Source organism: Melospiza melodia, chromosome 4 (assembly GCF_035770615.1).
Source record: "Melospiza melodia melodia isolate bMelMel2 chromosome 4, bMelMel2.pri, whole genome shotgun sequence".
Classification (NCBI taxonomy): Eukaryota; Metazoa; Chordata; class Aves; order Passeriformes; family Passerellidae; genus Melospiza; species Melospiza melodia.
Window position 1 is genome coordinate 20,262,229 of NC_086197.1, and position 17,516 is coordinate 20,279,744.

General features: G+C 45.8%; 1 protein-coding gene across 1 annotated transcript; it reads left to right on the plus strand.

The window, feature by feature from the left end:
• Nucleotides 1-8,375: 8,375 nt before the first annotated feature.
• LOC134417979 (C-type lectin domain family 5 member A-like) lies at nucleotides 8,376-17,257 on the plus strand. Its single transcript, XM_063155834.1, has 7 exons — nucleotides 8,376-8,545; nucleotides 10,562-10,636; nucleotides 11,187-11,273; nucleotides 13,180-13,266; nucleotides 14,625-14,767; nucleotides 15,421-15,530; nucleotides 16,089-17,257. Exons 1-7 carry the CDS (start codon nucleotides 8,464-8,466, stop codon nucleotides 16,228-16,230), a joined length of 726 nt encoding a protein of 241 aa, XP_063011904.1. The 5' UTR covers nucleotides 8,376-8,463; the 3' UTR covers nucleotides 16,231-17,257.
• Nucleotides 17,258-17,516: the final 259 nt, after the last annotated feature.

Genomic DNA, 17,516 nt, shown 5'->3' on the forward strand with positions numbered 1-17,516 from the left:
AGTTGCACTTCAACCACTGCTCCTGGGAGGGTAAAACTGCAGTTACATCAAATGCACAGCCATTGCAGAGCCCACATTGGTAGCCCTTCAAAAGCAGACTCTCCTGATTGCTCCTGATCTATTGTGCATGGATTTATCAGCAGGCATCAATTTCTGCAGCTCTGGGTGTGCCTGTACCCTCCTGTTTGCTATGTGAGACAAGTAAAGCAAATTTATCAGCCTGGGAACTGCTCATCTTTGACCCTCCCTGTGCTTCCAGTGCTCTGAGCTTTCAGGTGACAAGTCTGTCCAGAAAATGGCTGTGTAGACACTGTTTACATTTGTTCCAAAATGCCTTTAGCCATCACCTGGGATGCCCCTGCCTTTAGCAGTATTTTTTAAAGCTTGAAAAGGGAAAGGGGGAAAAAAGAACTGCAATCCTACAATTCCTCATTCTGTAAATATCCCTCACATGCTGATGTATCTGTCCCTGCTAACCCACTTACCAAATTACTTATTATAAAGAGAATCTCCACCTCTCTATCCTCAGGTTTTTTGGGCATCCAGGATTTTCAGCCTATGAAGAAGGAAAGGGCTTTTCACAGTTGCAGAGGGACAACTCCTGGAACAGGAGGATTTGTGCAACACAGCTACGGATAAACAAGCCCAGAGCAGTGAAAGAGCTGAGAAATTACATTAAGTAAAGGTGAAGTCCTTTCACAAGGCAGCTTGTGAAAAAATCTCCCTTATTCCACCCCCTTTCCTTCAGGATTGCATGTGTTATTCAACAAGGAGCTTTACAGCTCCTCTGCTGCTTACATATGATCCATAGGATTTGGAAGAAGTAGCCCTGCAGATGTATGGCAAAAGGTGAGTCAGCTTGGCACCATCTTCCACAAGGGCTATAGCTTTTTGAAATACAGAGAATCTGGGATGTATTCATGGAAAAGAGGGCTGTCAAAGAAGTGAGTAGTGGAATGCAAGGATATTTTTTAGCCTAGTTACAATAGTTTCAAGTTACCACTCAGTTAAAAACCTATTTGGGTATCAGCCTTCAGACGTTTTTAAACCTGATTTCTTTTTAAGTTTAATTTTTTGTTAAAATTTGTCCTGAAAGAACAGAGGTATTAAATAACTTCACCAGAATGAAAATACTGTGAAATGATACTCACATTGCTTCAGCTGGCTCTATATAACAGTATTCTGCTGCTTCCTGCACTGCAAAAGGGAACTGCTGAGCTGGGGAGATGTGGGGTGGAAGCTGGCTGTGAGTCAGGGATGTGTGTGCTGCCAGCAAAGGATTTCAGTAGTGGAACAATCAGGGCTGTTTTGAGAGTACTGGGCATAGCATTTTCCTTCTTCTTCACCTTCTGAGTTTGTTGCATGTCATCCTAATCCCCAGAGAGAAAACTCAGTGGAACTTCACTGCTTTTCTCTCCTGTCTGTCTCTGTCTTTTGCCTGAGGCAGATACTCAGAGGTGCCACTGCGTCCTGTAGTTCTGACTCTCTTTCTTTTCACACTTGCCTCCTGTAGGAGCATTTAGTTTTCTACAGGAAGCAGATTTTATCTTCCTCCCTCTTCTCAGGTCATCTATAATTTAAAAATCTTCCTTGGCATTCTGCTCACTGCCAATCTGTGGAATCTTCCTGCACATCTCTCCCACGCCCCTCAGCAGTGCCATGCAAACACCACCACATCCTGTTCCACCCAAGAGACCATGCAACTCCAATCCTTGTCACACAGCCAAACCACTTCTCCTTGTAATTCCAGGAGAGTTGCACATTCCAGCAGTGTCTCAGTTGCATCCTCCAATCTCACACTCTTCTCCATGTGAGGAAAGGATTTTCTGCCTAAAAGTGGAGAACTAGCCGCAGTGAAAATTTCTCCCATGGGCAGCTCTGCAAGATGCAAATTCCCTTGCCTTTTTCCCTCCCCACTTCATGATTATTTCTCTCTTTGGTTCATCTCTCAGAGGGGCCAAAGTCTCTCAGTTTTGGTATCCCTGTGCTGTCCTAACCTCCAAATACTCAATTTCCATTACTGTATCCCTCAGACCTCATTCCCCCAAAAAAAGAGAGTCTTGGGCCTCTCTGGAGCAGACAGTATAAAAAGTGTCAGCATTTTATTAGGGAACTGAAATAAGAAGACATAAATATACTTCAGGACTGGACAGTCCTGTCTAAAGCAGGACTGTCAACAACATGACCTGAGATTCAAGCAATCTGTATACAGTTTGATCTCTATAAACCCTGTGCCTGAGGATCAGATCAGGTAACTCTCTTTCTCTGTTATTCATCTGTTCTTCCAACACTTGCCCCAGTAAAATAATACAAATGGCTTTTCTACATTTTCCCTGAAAGTTAATAGGAATAAACTACCATGTCCTGAAGAATCCATAGATCTGGGGTAAGTTTTGTAATGGATTATGCAGCTGGGCAAATTGGAGATGACAGACAAGGCACTTCCTGGGAGAACTGGTCAGAAACCTGCTGAGGTTATTGTTTTTGTGTCATTAGCCTGAAAGGTCTCGGGCAGCACAAGAGATGATGCACTTTTCTCCAATGACTCACTCTCACCAAGGTATAGCACATGGAGCAGAGGCATTTTTCTTATTCTACTCTTCCAGATTGCTATCACAGGAGCCCTTTCCATGTACCACTACAGGTCCTTCTGATAAGCCATGGCAATAAGGCTTAGCTTCTTTCCTACAAATTTGTCCGTAACCATCCCACAAGAGTGGCACAACCGGGATTCATTTTAGAATCTGCAGTGGCAAGACAAGTTCATCAGAAGTGTCCCTTTTCCTTGGTGAGAAGAGCCAACATTCACCCACCCTGAGCAGTACTGGGTAGGAGGTAAAGACTTGGCTGCCTTGTTTTGGGTCTGTAGGACAAAACAGCTGTTAAAAATGTTTAAAGATGTATATGAGATGGCTTAGTACAGTTTCACTCAGGCAGGGTGCCAGGGCATGTTATGTAAAGTGTTGATCTTTCCTACATTTTAAATTGAATATAGAACAGTTGGGTTCCAGCCCTCCTTCCTGGCAACAGGCCCAGCTTCGGGTACTTCCATATAATCTGGGCTTCTCCTAGCTGCCCAAGGCATCAGCAAGACTCAGAAACTGCAGAGATGATGGTGATGTTCTTCTCAGGAATCAAGAGAATGCTCTTCCTCTTGTTCCTCCCATGCTTTTGTTCTGGCCAGCTTGCATTTCCACTGCTGCGTTTCCCCACCTTCCTGGATCCTTCCAGCATGTTCTGCCTCTGCTGGGACCATGAGGAACAGGAGCTGATGGGGCTGAACTGCACATCCACACTGGCTGGGTGGCATGTGGATTCAGCCCTCATGGAGAGCTGCCTGGATCTGACATTGTGCCAGGAGGTGCCTTCTGAAATGGCAGCATCTGCTTCTCCATAAGATGAACAGATTTCCTCTTCATCCCCCTCTGCCAAGGGTCATGCTCCAAGTATGTTGGACAAAAGGTATATTGAAAGGCTAAGAGGATTGGGAATCTTCAGCCTGGAAAGGGAATTGGGATTTTTCAGCCTGGAGAAGAGAAGGCTTTGGGGTGACCTCATTGTGCCCTTCCAGAGCCTGAAGGGAGCCCACAGGAAAGATGGAGAGAGACTCTGGACAAGGGCCTGGAGTGACAGGACAGGGGGCAATGGCTTCACACTGACAGAGAGCAGGTTTGGATGGATATGAGGAAGAAATCATTCCCTGTGAGGGTGGTGAGGCCCTGGCACACTGAGACGCGTCAGGCATAGGGTAGGACATCCTTAGGAATTCTTGTTTTTTCCACTGTCAGGCAACCACTAAGTATAGATGTCTGATGTTAAAGCAGCTGGAGTTTAGAGGGGGAAAAATGCCACCAAGGCTGCTAAATAAAAACCAGACTGTTTTGTTTTCCGTTAAATATAAAAGAGAAACCGACAGCTTAATTTTATCCAGATACAGAGAGAAAGAGTTTATACCAGTTCCAGTGGTTTTACTTTGTTCAGCTGTTTTCAGTTCCTCTTTCACACAACAATAAAATATACGTTGCACAAAATATGTCACAATGTTTGTCTAAAAATGGGTAAACTTTGGAGGGAATGAGGTAGCCAGCCTTCCTTATGGTCATGAGCTGGTTGCAAAATGATTCTTGTTAAAACCACTTTTTAAATCTTTCTTGGATTGTGACCCAGACAGGGACCTTTGGGCTGTGAATTACGGCAGGAGAAAAATAGAAGAAACACTTGTTCTTATTTGTTTAATAATGATTTTTAAAAAGTGATTTGGTGCAAACCCAAAGCATTTAATTTCTCCTAAAAGAACATCCTGAAAGGAAAAATTGAAATGTTTGATTTCAAAATTGTTAAACATTCCATTATTTTCAGAAAATATATTTAATGTTAACAATTATTTTTTTCCTCCTTGGTAGCAGAAACTCTTTGTTTATATTAGAAAATAATTTTGGTCCCAAAAAAGTTACAGGTTTTTTCAAATCTTTTACATATCAGAAAATATCTCCCAATTATTATAGGTCTGGATACAGTAAGCAAGCACATTAAATCCAGAAAAATCCACATTTGCTCAGCTGTCAACCACATCCACAGAATCCTAGCAACAGATAGCTTGAGGGAAAGACATCCTAGTTACTGTAAGTAGAATTTTAGTGAGGTTTTCTATTTGAAATCTTCCTTCTAAGCCTCTCTCTCTCACATGCTTGGTTTTTGTTTCAATTTTCCTTTTTACTACAACCAAATAAAAGTCATTATCTGGAATTGTCAAGTGATGAAAAACAGCCCAAAAGGCTTGCTTTCCCAAAGGAGAGTTGTTTTTCCAAGTGTTTACTGCATTCTTCATTCATAATGTATATTATATTTTAAATATTTTATCCATTTCAGAATAGATGATTTGCAGATCACTTATCTTTGAATTTGGATCTTGTAATGAAATCTTTACCAGATCTGTTTTCTTGATAAGATACAGAGATACATAGGACTCAACTGACCCCAGAAGATTCTTCACTTCTGACCTGAGGCTGCATAATGTAAGTATTGGCCAAGAGTCTGGTATGTTAAAAAAATCTCTTTCTTCTGTCTTTCTTGGTCATGGGCACACTGAGTTTGGGATTGCAGAGGCCAAAAGATGAACATGACTCATCTTGGAAAAATGGGAACAGAGCTGGCAAGAGTAGGAGTGAAGTGGGAGTGTGAGGGCTTCTCTGTTAGGAAAATGCTGTCAGATGTTGCCCATGCCCTTAGCTAGTGTTTAGGAAGCCAAATTCATTAGGTGCTAAGGAATTGCAGCAGAATTATTAACACAGACATCTCATTATTAACAAAGACATGCAGGGCCATTGTCCCACCCATACATACTCACAGGAAAATATCTTTAAATTACTAAAGATATTTACCCATCATAGTTTTGTGGGAAATACACAATACCATAGAGAAAAAATAAGTATACATTTAAATGCTGAAAAGTGTGGCTAAGTGCTCAGAAATACAATACAAACTGCCCTGTGTGCTATCTCCAGTATTAAGTTATGCAGCATATCAGTATCACATAAAAGGATTTACAAGGGGAGCTGGATCCCTGTTTTAACTTCTCCCCCATGGCATTTGCACCATCCTTGTCAAATGGAGTTCAAAAGCATCAACTCAGTGGGGTATTGCACCTTCCTTCTTCAAGCAGCACCAGCCCACACAGTCAGCATTCCCTCAAGATGCAGCAGAACCTGCTGATGAGCGTAGGCAATATTCCACAGGAAAGAGGGGAACTATTTTTATGGCAAAATTTGTGGGATTGATGCTATCATGTGCTTCTCACTCCAGAAAACCAGCAATAAAAACCAAAAAAGTTGATTTAACTCAATGGATGTTTCCTACACTCAGTCCATGTTACAACTGTCAAATTAGCAATGCAATTCCCTAATAAAAAGGAAAATTCTGAATGAAAAAAGGAATTGAGACTTGGTGGAGCTGAAAAATTGCAGAATACTTAGGGTTGCCCTGAGAAGCTGTGGCTGTCCCATGCCTGGAAGTGTCCAAGGCTGGGTTGGACAGGGCTTGAAGCAACCTGGAAGGGGCACCCCCATGGCAGGGGTTTGGAATAAGATGATCTTTAAGGTCCTCTCCGACCCATTCCACCTTTGTGGGGATGTGGAATGACTTCCCAACTTAGTTGTGACAGTAGGCCATTTTTTATACTCTTAAACAAACAAACTGACATTTATAATTTCTAGTTTCATTCCCCTATTGGATTTCCTCCAAAGGCTTGTCAAGGGCTCAAGGGGGAATGAAGGGAATTGTCTTTGATTGTGTACACCCCTAACTAGGCCAGATGTGGCCTTATCCAGTTTCTGGATGTGGAAAGGTAAACACATATTTTGCCAATAAACAAACACGTACAATTAATTTAACAATATTTCATTAATGAAATGTTATGTTATGTTATATGTTATGTTATGTTATGTTATGTTATGTTATGTTATGTATGTCATTTATTAACAATAGCTCAATAATGATTGAATATATATATATATATATATAACATTTGGTTGGAAGGTTCATCTAGAGGCAACTTTGGCTCAGAGCCTGTTGTTCAGGCCTCGGTCAGGGTCTGTTGTTTAGGCCTCGTTATTTCAGCCTGCCACAGAATTTCTAGACACGTCTCCCTGTCAGGTCTCAGGGCCACTGCAAACCTTCATTTAACTGCAGTACAAACTTCTGAGTCATCAACCACCACAGAAACCGCTTCACTTCCTCTTCTTTCTCTCACACATTTGGTGTTTGCTTGGCTTCTCTGGGCCTGTGATTATGGGACATGAGGCACAGAATACCAGAACACATCTCTGGCTCTGCCATGAAGAAGCCTCTGCCATGACCACTGGCACCAGAGGGTGTTCCAGATCTGATGGCCCTGAGAGCATACATCCATAATAGAAAATTGTCTTTCTATTGAAGAAATAGGTTCAATCAGAATTGATATTTATTTTTTTAAAAACCACTCAACTTTTTCCTATAATTTGTTTTAAATGAGAAAAGCAATGTGTTATGTTTCGATAAAGATAGAAATACAGCAATCATAGAATCATAGAATGGTTTGGGTTGGAAGGGACCTTAAGATCTTCTCATTTCACCTTCTCTGACATGGGCAGGGACACCTTCCACTATCCCAGCTTGCTCAGAGCCCTGTCCAACCTGACCTTGGACACTTCCAGGCATGGGGCAACCACACTTCTTTGGGGATCTGTGCCAGGGTCTCACCACCCTCACAGAGAAGAGTTTCTTCCTTATATCCCACTTAAACCCACTCTCTGTCAGTGGGAAGCCATTCTCCCTTGTCCTGTCACTCCAGGCCCTTGTCAACAGTCTCTCTCCATCTTTCTTGTAGCTCCCTTCAGGCACTGCAAGGCCACAGTGAGGTCACCTCAAAGCTTTCTCTTCTCCAGGCTGAAAAATCTCATTCTCTCAGATTTTCCTCATGGCAGACATTCTCCAGCTTCTAAGTGCTGTATTGGCCTCATCTGGACTCTCTCCAACAGTTCCATGTCCTTCCTGTGCTGGGACTCCTGAGACAAAAGAGGTCACCCCTCAGCCTCCTTTTCTCCAAACTGGACAAACCAAGGAATCCTCAGCTACTCCTCACAGGACATTCCTTCCAACACTTCCACCAGCTTTCTTCCCTTCCTGTGAGCCTCCATTCAAGGACCTTCACGTTGTTCTTAAATTCTAGGGGCCCTGGGCTGGTTTTGGCTGGGATAGAGTTTACTTCCCTCATAGTAACTGGTATGATTACATTTTGGACTTGTGCTGGAACAGTGTTGAGTCCACAGGGATGCTTTAGTTCTTGCTGAGCAGAGATTAAACAGAGTGAGAGACCTCTGTTTGTCATCCCACCCCACCCCACCACTGAGGGGGCTGGGGGTGCACAAGGAATTGAGAGGGGACACAGCTGACCCCAACTGCCCAGAGGGATATTACAAACCTATAAAGCCAAGGAATAGTTTTGTTTAGGCTGCACTATTCCAGTTGCTGCCTTAAGCATCTTTTGTGCTTCCCAAAACAGGCTGGAACAATCCCTCTTTCTGACCCCATTTTGCCTCCAGAATTCCCTTTCAGAGAAGCAGACAATGTCTGTGAGCTACACAGAGCCCACAGAGCTCAGGACACAGCAGAGCAAAATGTTTTGTGTGTGGGTTGGTGAAGCTTTGAGAACTCAAGATACTTCCAATCCATAACCACTTCCCAACACAGGTGACCTCAGGGAGGCCATGAACTTCTATTTCCTCGTGTTACTGACATAAAACCATGTGCCATTAAAAGATAAAGTAGAAATAGACTTCTCTTTTCATTAGAAGTTGAGGTGTGACCGGAAGAGTCAAGAACTTCCTCCTGAAGGCTTGAGAGGGGAGGGAGCTCTGAGTCGTGCCCAGCTCAGAGTGTCACTGTCGCAACAGCCGAGGGAGGGAAAAAGTAGAAGCGGGAACAAGAATGGCAGAAAATGTCCTTTATGCTGACCTGAACTTGTCTGAATCAACCAGACCCAGAATCCTGACAGTCCCTGATGACCCAGGTAGGTCCAGTGCTGGGCACTGAGCTTTCTTTGCATTCTCCACTCTCTCTCCCACATCTGTTGAGAAAGTTCCTTGCAGCACCAAAGCCCCAAAGACCCCAAGGGAAACCTGAGGGCCAGGGCTGGAAAACTGCAGGTGGAGCGTCCAGAGAGGGTTGTTGATATTTACAAAGGCAAGTTGTTGGGAGATCTACTTTTCTCTTGCTAAGGTGCAAGTGTCAGGCAGTGTCTCTGGGGTGAGATTGAGAGTCATTTTATCCATTTTGGAGAGCATTCCAGAGCTGAACATCCATTGCTGCTGGCCCTGGCCTGTTGTCTCCCAGCAGACTGAGATTGCTGCAGCAAACTGCTCAGGATGGAGTGGCTGCTGTTGCTGGTGCTCACAGCAGTCTCCTGCACAGCTGCTCCTGCTCCCTGAGCACAGCAGGCACTGCCTGGGGGCTTCTCCTCCTGTTCTGGCTGTGCCAACTGCTTGTTGAATGCACCAATGTGAAAAAATGTTTCATGGACAACTTTAGTCTGATTTGGGATCAACGACTGCAAAATTCTAACCTAGGATTTATCTTTCTTTAATGAGTTTAAAATGGTTGCATGTATATTTGCACTGGTTTTGCAATATCTGCCATAAAAGTACGTCCTATAAATTAACAGACTTCCTGCTGTGTGTCTCTGTATTTCATTTTCATTTTTCTTTCCCTTTCTTTCTAACCCTGCTTTTACTCTGGCATAAATTATTTCTTGCATCCATTGCTTGTCTTTTGCACAAAGTGTGACCCCTCTGCATGTCTTTTTGGATGTGTGGACTTACTAACACCCCAGGAAAGAGGGCTTTACGACCCCTTTCAATGGATGAATTCAGAGTTCAATTGACCACAGTAGATGCCACCTGATAACAAGTTCCATTTTCCTTAGAATTTAACCCATGTATTCCTATTCAGAATTTTGATAGATTTCTAGTAACATCTGGGTGTTTCTCTGCTTATGCCTTTTAGATAACCCCTACCAACTCTTCTATGTGTTCACTGAAATTATGCACAAGATTTCCCAGATATTGTCTCCATCTTCTAAAAAGAGCTCAAATCCCTGACTTCCATCTTAGCTCTGTACAGTGATAGAATCCAGGGGGATCAGTGTTGCATATCACGATGACTTGGAGAGTGTTATAACACTGCAACGTCATATTTTTGACTTTTTACCCACTTTTTATCTCCCTCTGACCTTTCTTTCCTCTCCATATGTTTTCTTCTCTGCTGCTCTGTAGTTATTACCTGCAGATGATGGAATAGATTTCATTACTCTACCTGTTATCTGGGTTATTTAGATAAACACTCAAACCCCTCCAAGTTTAGCACAATCTGCAGTTTTCAGGCTTTGATGTTTTACTCATTCTCACCATTCCTGTCAGGATGAACAACCTTGGGCCACCCTTGGCACTTTCCTCCCCTTTTGTCAAGGCTGACAATGTGAGTGTGTGCCCCTGTGCCCTCTGGTATTGTCTGCCTCGAAAAGAAATCAGTTCTGTTCCTGCATCTAGCAAGTGCTCCAAGGGTGAAAGAGTCATCATGAAACATGGAATCAGAATATCCTGAGCTGGAAGGGACCCACAAGGATCATCCAGTCCAACTCCTGGCCCTGCACAGATACCCCAATAATCCCACCCTGTGCATCCCTGAGAGTGTTTTCCAAATGCTGCTTGAGCTCTGGCAGCCTTGGGGCTGTGACCATTCCCTGTGGAACCTGTTCAGTGCCCCAGCACCCTCTGGAGGAAGAATCTTTCCCTGATGTCCACCCTGACCCTGTTCTGACACAGCTCCAGCTGTTCCCTTGGGTCCTGTCTCTGGTCGCCACAGAGCACAGATCAGTGCCTATAATGGAGAAAAATATAATTTGTGTATTGTTAACCACAGTCACATCAACCAGTTGCTGTCCTGTGTTCAGCATTTCTCACAATTTCAGTCATTTTTATTTAATTTAAATTGATTCTCAGCTCTCTTTGTGCTCTGTTCTGGTTCCCAGGCTCAGGCTGTACCTATGCAGAAGTGAAAGTGAAAGCCCAAGACACAAATGCTGCAACAAACTGCAAATCATCAGGTGAGTTTAGCTGTCTGATAAAGCGATGGGAATTTAAACAAGAAGAGCAGAGGGGCTGATCCTGATGCCCCAAACATGCAGTGACACAAAACCATGAGGAGGCAGGAGGATACAATTGTCTGCTTTCCACACTCAGAGCAGGGACAGCTGAGGTGTTGCATCCTGTGCCCCTGAACACTTGTTGGCTTTCCTGGCAAAGGAATAGAAGGATGTGATGGGGCACACCCAGACCCCCAAGCCCAGGCTCCTGTCCCCAGCAGCAGGGAAAGTGAACAAAGGAGAGGAGGAAGCAGAGGGAGGGCATTGATTGCAAGGCCTCCCCTCCTTTTCCCCTCTCCTCAAAGCCATGGCAGGTTGGGATCTGTTCCGTTCCCTGAGCACAGGGCTCCAGAGCCAGTGGGGAAGCACCAGGACATTAAGCCTGGCTCCAGCCTGCCAACCTGGAATGCCCCAGAGTCCCAGTGGGAGCCTGAAATGGCACCTTGGAATGCAGGGCAAAGGGGCTTCTGTCCAGCTGCTCCCTAATCTTTATTCTTCTGTCCCTCTGTAGGTAAAAGCCGTTGTTCTAGGAAACGTGTTGCCATATTGGTGGTGATAATCCTCATACTGGTCCTGGCAGCGTATTTAATAATCACATGTAAGTTCTTTTGTTAGTGTCATAACAGCCATTTATTTGTGTCTCTCTCCCACTGACTGATGTCCAGGCCATGACATACAAAGCCAGCAGGAAACAGAAGTTTGGTTTGAAGGTAAAGGACAGCAGTTTTAAGCCAAGCATGGCTGTAAGAGGAAATCTGTATGAGAGTCAAGTGGCTTGAAAGTTGAAAATTCCAACAGATAAAAAAGCCAAAATCCCAATGAAAAACTGACAATATTCAAATTATAAAGAATTTAATATATAAATGTTTTGAAGAAACAAGGTAAGATGTGATAATGCCTACCAATTGTGCAATTGCTAGCTGGGAGAATCCCACAAGGTGATGAGGTTGTATCATGAGACCAAGATATCCATAACACCAAAAATCTTAAAATAATTAGGAATTCAAGTTCATTTGAAGAAGGCAAGTAAATCACATCTTAATGGAGTTTCCTGAAGATCATAACATATTTTGAGTTACATAAAAAGATAAATTATATTTTATAGAAAAAAATCTTACTTCCATAAGAAAAAAAATGAATAGAACCAATTGGTATATCCTTTAAAAGTTTTCAAAGAACCATTTTAAAACTTCAGATGGTTTTGCTTGTTTCTTTCCATCCTTTCATAGCTGAGAAAGCTTGAGAAGTTTCCACAACCAATCACTCTCAAGTCCCACAGTTTGCCACCTGCTCAGAGATGCACATGGGGAAGACTTTGATCCTTGGAACTTAAAAAACAGGGCTGGGGGAGGCAAGTCGTTCTTCTGTTTCAGGGCAAAGAGTCCAGGATTGATATCTGACAGTGCCCAGACATTTATAAATGTCAAACAGCAAAGGGTGGGGCAAATTAAAAACAAATAATGAACCAACAGAAAATAAAAGGTGTCATTTACATTTAATACAGCTTTAATTTTAACATTGAAAGAGGAGTTCTTACACTTAGATCCAGGTCTGGCTTCAGTTATCCTTCTTTTGTGACGCTCAGTTCTGTCTCCGAACTGCTACAGACCTGAAAAAATACTCCCAAGTAACTAGAGATATAGATCAAACTTGAGAAATTAAATCAAGGTAGTTTTTACGTTCAAGAGCAAACAGTTTCACTTTGCTCCAAATCAAAACTGGTGCATTTTGAGTTTATAAAATGCAGGTGGTGGGTGGTGGGTGCTGCTGCCTATTATCTGTTCCCAACAAAACTCTGCTGTAGAAAAGCAGGCTGGGTCAGCATTCAGACAACACAGTCAAACCCCACCCAACACTCACCACAGCTGGCTCAGCCAGAGAGGCAAGAAAGGCTCTTCTTGCAAGGTTTTATTCCAGTGAAGCGTGAGGCTGAAGGGGACCAGTGAGAAAGAGAGACAACCATGTGGAGCAGGCAGCTTAAGAAAGGGAAGGTGTGGGGAGCAGAGCTAAGGGCAGGGCAAAGGGGACCGGTATCCAGGGAAGAGGGGGTCGGCCACCAGGGTATGAAGCCAGGAGGGAACAGGGAAAGGGGAAGCCAGGGGAAATCCATGTGGGAGTCTGTCTTTTTCCTGCAGGAGGAACTACTCTGTAGCAGGTACTCACCGCCATTGATAGGGCAGAGGACTTGGGAATTGGCTGAGAGATTTCATGGGATGCTACAAGTTTATGCTAAGTTTTAGTTTTGTATGAATTTTCCATAGGGTCTTGTTTTGCAAATTAAACTGTTATTAAGATATAACTTGTTTAAATAAACTCAAGTGTTGCCTTTAATTCAATGGAACCCAACCCGACCATGTCATGATTTTTATAGTAGACTCATGAGCAAAGAGGCAGACTTTGCATTCTGTGTTGGGTGATGGGGCTCAGAGAGGTCCAGCAGAGCTCTGACAGTGCCTGGCACAGTGGTCATTCCATGCCAGCAGAAACTGTGTTCTTATTTCCAGATGGTCCTACTGCAGGCTCAACAATATTGTCCTCCACCAACCAAGACGACCCAACAACACCGTCCCACATCCCTGAAAGGGCACCAGGTAGGCAATCCTCTGTCTTTCCTAAGGGAGTTGCCAGAAGTCTGTTGGATTGATGATTAAGGGGAACAGAAAAGGAACTCTGTCAGGATTTTGTTCAGAAGGAACACAAACAACCCCTCTGCCATATCAGGAGCACAAACCTCACCCTGGGACACTCCCAGGATGAGCTCTGGAGCCCATGGAGGGTTTGCATTTGCAGCTCCTTTGGAAGCAGTGCAGGCTCAGCTCTGCATTCCTGTTCCCCAGGGAAGAGCTGATGCCCCTGTGCTGCCAGAGCAGAGCAGTGGGAGGCAGGGAAGGCACAGGAGGAACAATCCCTCAGGTCCCCAGCCCTGCAGGGAGCAGGATGGACAATGTGCCTGTGCTGCTTTCCCAAGGCCCCTCCACTGCCAGCCTGTGACCTCACTGCAATTCCAGGCTGCCCTTCAGGAGCTGCTGGATCCACAACCAAAGTGTCTCCTGCAGGCCCTGTCTCCCTGAATCTCATCCCCTTTGCAGCTGCCCCTCCCTGCTCCTCCTGCTGCCCTGCCTGGCAATGCACACAAATGTTGGTGCTGCCAGTGGCACCTCTGCTGCCCGATTCTGCATCAGGCAGACCAGACTGTGGGGATCTGGGAGCTGCTTTGTGCCCTGAGCATTTCTCTGTATGCCCTGAGCAAAGCTGGGCAAGGCTGGATCATGTTTGCTGAGCTGCTGCTCCCTGTCTGGCTCCTGCCTGCTGATTCTGGGCTGCCATCAGCCCCAGAGGCTCTGGGGGATCCCTGGTGCTCTATTGAAGTGAAGGGAGACGACCATCTGATTGATGAGAAAAGAACTCCGATTTATTGATTCAATCAGTCACTTTTGATAACCGTGTTAATTAAGTTCATGCATATTGCAGAATCCGAGCTCACGATAGGCAACAGAGCAAAACACTAACCGCTCCTTTTGTTTGCAATACCTGGGGTTTGTTTATTGAAACCAAGATTTGTGTTCTCACCCTGATATGAAAAGTTCTCAAAACCTTTATGTCTGTTCCCAGACCAGCCAAGGACAGAATGTTTACCTGTTATGAGAAGACTGTCTGAGAATCTTGCTGTTTATAAAAATGTGCCTGAGAACCTAGTTATTTACAAAATCAGGCCTGGGAACTGCTGCTTTACAGCTGCCTTTTACTTTTCCATCAGCTGTATATTTTCATGGCCTCTTTCTTTAAGCCATGTTTGAACCAAGCTCTCCACAGTGCTCTGCTGACAATTCTCAGCAGGAGCACACACGCATTTCTGGGGCTGGAATGGCCTCTCTGACCTCTCCATTGTTGTGGCATGCTTTGGTCAGTGTCAACATGGATTTTACACACCTCTTATTCCCTTCTGCAGGCTGCCCCACAGCATGGAAGAAACATGGCAGAAAATGCTACTACTTTTCTCCAGAGAGGGAACCAAAGGACTGGGATGCCTTCCGTGCAGAATGCACTGCCATGGGCTCAGACCTGGTGGTCATTGACAGCAGGCAAGAGCTGGTGAGATCCAACTCCTGGGGCAGCTGCTCGGGGGGCTGGAGCTGCCTGGCCAAGGGCTCACCAGTGACACTTGTGCCAGCTCCTGTCCCATGGCCTTGGGCTCTGGGACCTGCTGCCAGCCATGCACAGCCCAGGCCTGGCAGTGGCAGCAAAGGCCTGCACAGGGAGAGGCCTCCTGGCCCTTGCAGTCCTGTCCCTGGAAGCTCCTGTGGCCAGGCCTGGTCCCATGGCAAGGAGCAAAGTCCCTGCCCAGCTGGCTGGGCTTTTCCAGGGATTTAGCACAGAGGCCATGGAGCTTGAGCAGACACTTCTTTGGGAGAGCCATGGCTGGGACAAAACCTGAAAAGGCTTTGCCACCCCCATCCAAAGGGAAAAGAGTCCCCGGGAATGAAGTCACACCTGACTGACATTATTGCACAGCTGTAATGGCACTACAGGTGTATTCTTACATTTCTTATCTTCATATAGTGCCTCCAAAAGGGAGATGATCTTCAATATAAATGGAGAAATTAATCCTCTGGAGCAGTGGGCAGAGGTGCTGTGGCTGGATGCACACTGCACTCACTGTGCTGCCTGTTTAGCCCTGAGCCTTCTGTGCCTCTGCTGAAGAAAATGTCATTTTCATTTATTCCCAATGTTGGCTTCCTTTCCAGAAATTCCTGCACAACAAATCAAAAGATAAATACTACTTACTTGGTCTCAGACGGTCTCCAGAGCAGCAGAAGTGGAAGTGGATCAACAACGTGGAACATGACCCAGCCATGTGAGCTCCTCCCTGCAAGTCCCTGCCATGCAATGTCTGGGAAGAGGAAAATGGCAAAGGCAGAGCAAAGAGCAGAGAGCCCAAGGGAGATCAGGGACTGTGCTGAGGGGGAAGCTGATTGCTGGAGGTGCAGCTGCTTCAGCACAAGCCTGGGCCAAGGCAAGGGAGCCTTGCAGGGCCAGGGAACACAGGGCTGTCCTGTAGGGATGGCAGGAGAGGACCCAGCTGGAGTTCTGCTGGGGAAGGAAGGATCTGGCTGGATGCAGCTCCCTGGGGAAAGGAAGGGGACAGGAGGCAGGGACAAGAGAGAGAGGGAGGCATGTCTGCACCATTGGCTGGAGGGGACCAAAGCAGGGGAATGTTTTTGGATTGGAAAGCATTGCCCAGAACCTTTTGTGGAGATGTGGGGAACAACAGTGAGGAATGGGAGGGGGATTCCAGCAAGGCAGTTCCTGGTCCCACTTGCAAAAAACCAGCTTAGCAGTCATGCCAGGTGCCACTCTGCCTTTCACTGCATGTCAGGAATGGAACCAAATATGGCTCTTTTTCCCTATTCAGGTTCCGTATAATTGGACCTGACCATGACTATCTCTGCACAGTCATTGGATATGGTGAAGTACAAACTGCATCATGTGGTGGAAGCCGAACAACAAAAAATATGTGTGAAAAAAATGCAACAATTTCCAACAGGCATCTGTAGGAGACCTAAAACCAAGAGGTGCAGGCTGATCTGTTCTGCCCAGCTTCCTGTAGGAACCATGCATGGGATGTGTCCCATTTCCCTTGAGCTGCCCAGTCTCTGCTCCCAGGCTCTCCTGCAGCCTCTCTCCAGCCTCGGGGCTGAGCTCAGCCCAGCCTGTCCCTGCTGCTGCCTGAGCCTGGATGGATCCCCTCTGGAAGAGCTGGACCTGGCACACAGGAGCACTCTGGCACTGTCTCATGCCAGGGGTTGCACTGGCAGGCAGGCACTGCTGGGGGAGAGGAGTCCAGCCTGGGCACAGGGGTGATCCCAAACACATCCTGACTCATCTGCAAGTCCCCTCCAGCCCCAGCCCTGTGTTCCCAGCCCTGCCTGGGCACAAGGAGAGCCTTCCCCACCTGGCCACAGCCTGGCCTTGCCTGCAGCCACAAGGGAAGGGCAGCACAGATTTCTGGCTGGGATCCTGCAGGGAAGGCCAACCCCACTCCTTGCCAGGATGGACAGGATAAAGTCAGGTGGGGTGTGGATAATCCTTCCCCTGTTCCTGACTGCTGCAAGAGCACACAGGATCCCAGAGCCTGGGAGGGGAATGGGAATCAGCCCAAGGGAAAGGATCCTACAGCAGCACAGCTGTGGGCATAAAATCAGCCCCAGTCCTGTGTGGGGAAGGGAAGGAATGTCAGATCTCAGATCTGCTGGGGAAGGGTACAGGATGGAGACCAGCAGAGAGCAGCAAGGCCTGAAGAACAGAGCACTAACAGAAGCTGAGCTGGTCAGGAAACAGAAAAATGAAATCCACAGCGACCTGTGAAGGATCTGGTGAGAAGCATGGGAGTGACCCACAGGGAATGGCAACACAGTGCTCTGCCCTCTTTTCCTTGGAGATGGGTCACAGGACAGGGCAGCTCTATGGATGTGCTCTGGGTCCCCCCAGAGAGCTCTCCTCAGGTGTCTGGGCTGACTGCTGGGCCCCTGTACAGTTCCTCTCCTTTCCATTCAATGGAATAAATCTTGTCTTTTCAAAACACAAAGCAGTGCTTGTGTGTGGGTGGGTGAAGCTTTGGGAGCTCCAGACACTTCCAGTCCAGAACCACTTCCCAACACAGGTGACCTCGGGGAGGCCATGAACTTCTATTTCCTCATGTTACTGACATGAATCCCTGTGCCATCAAAAGATGAAGTAGAAATAGTCTTCTCTTGTTGTGAGGTTCCCAGGATGAGGTGAGGGATGACAATTTGACTCCATGTTCTCACAAGGCTGATTTATTATTTTATGATATTTTATT

Coding starts and splice junctions, on each gene's coding strand:
- LOC134417979 (XM_063155834.1), top strand. CDS start 8,464: ATGGCAGAAAATGTCCTTTATGCTGACCTGAACTTGTCTGAATCAACC. Junction 8,546..10,561: donor GACAGTCCCTGATGACCCAG/GTAGGTCCAGTG, acceptor TCTGGTTCCCAG/GCTCAGGCTGTACCTATGCA. Junction 11,274..13,179: donor AGCGTATTTAATAATCACAT/GTAAGTTCTTTT, acceptor TCTTATTTCCAG/ATGGTCCTACTGCAGGCTCA.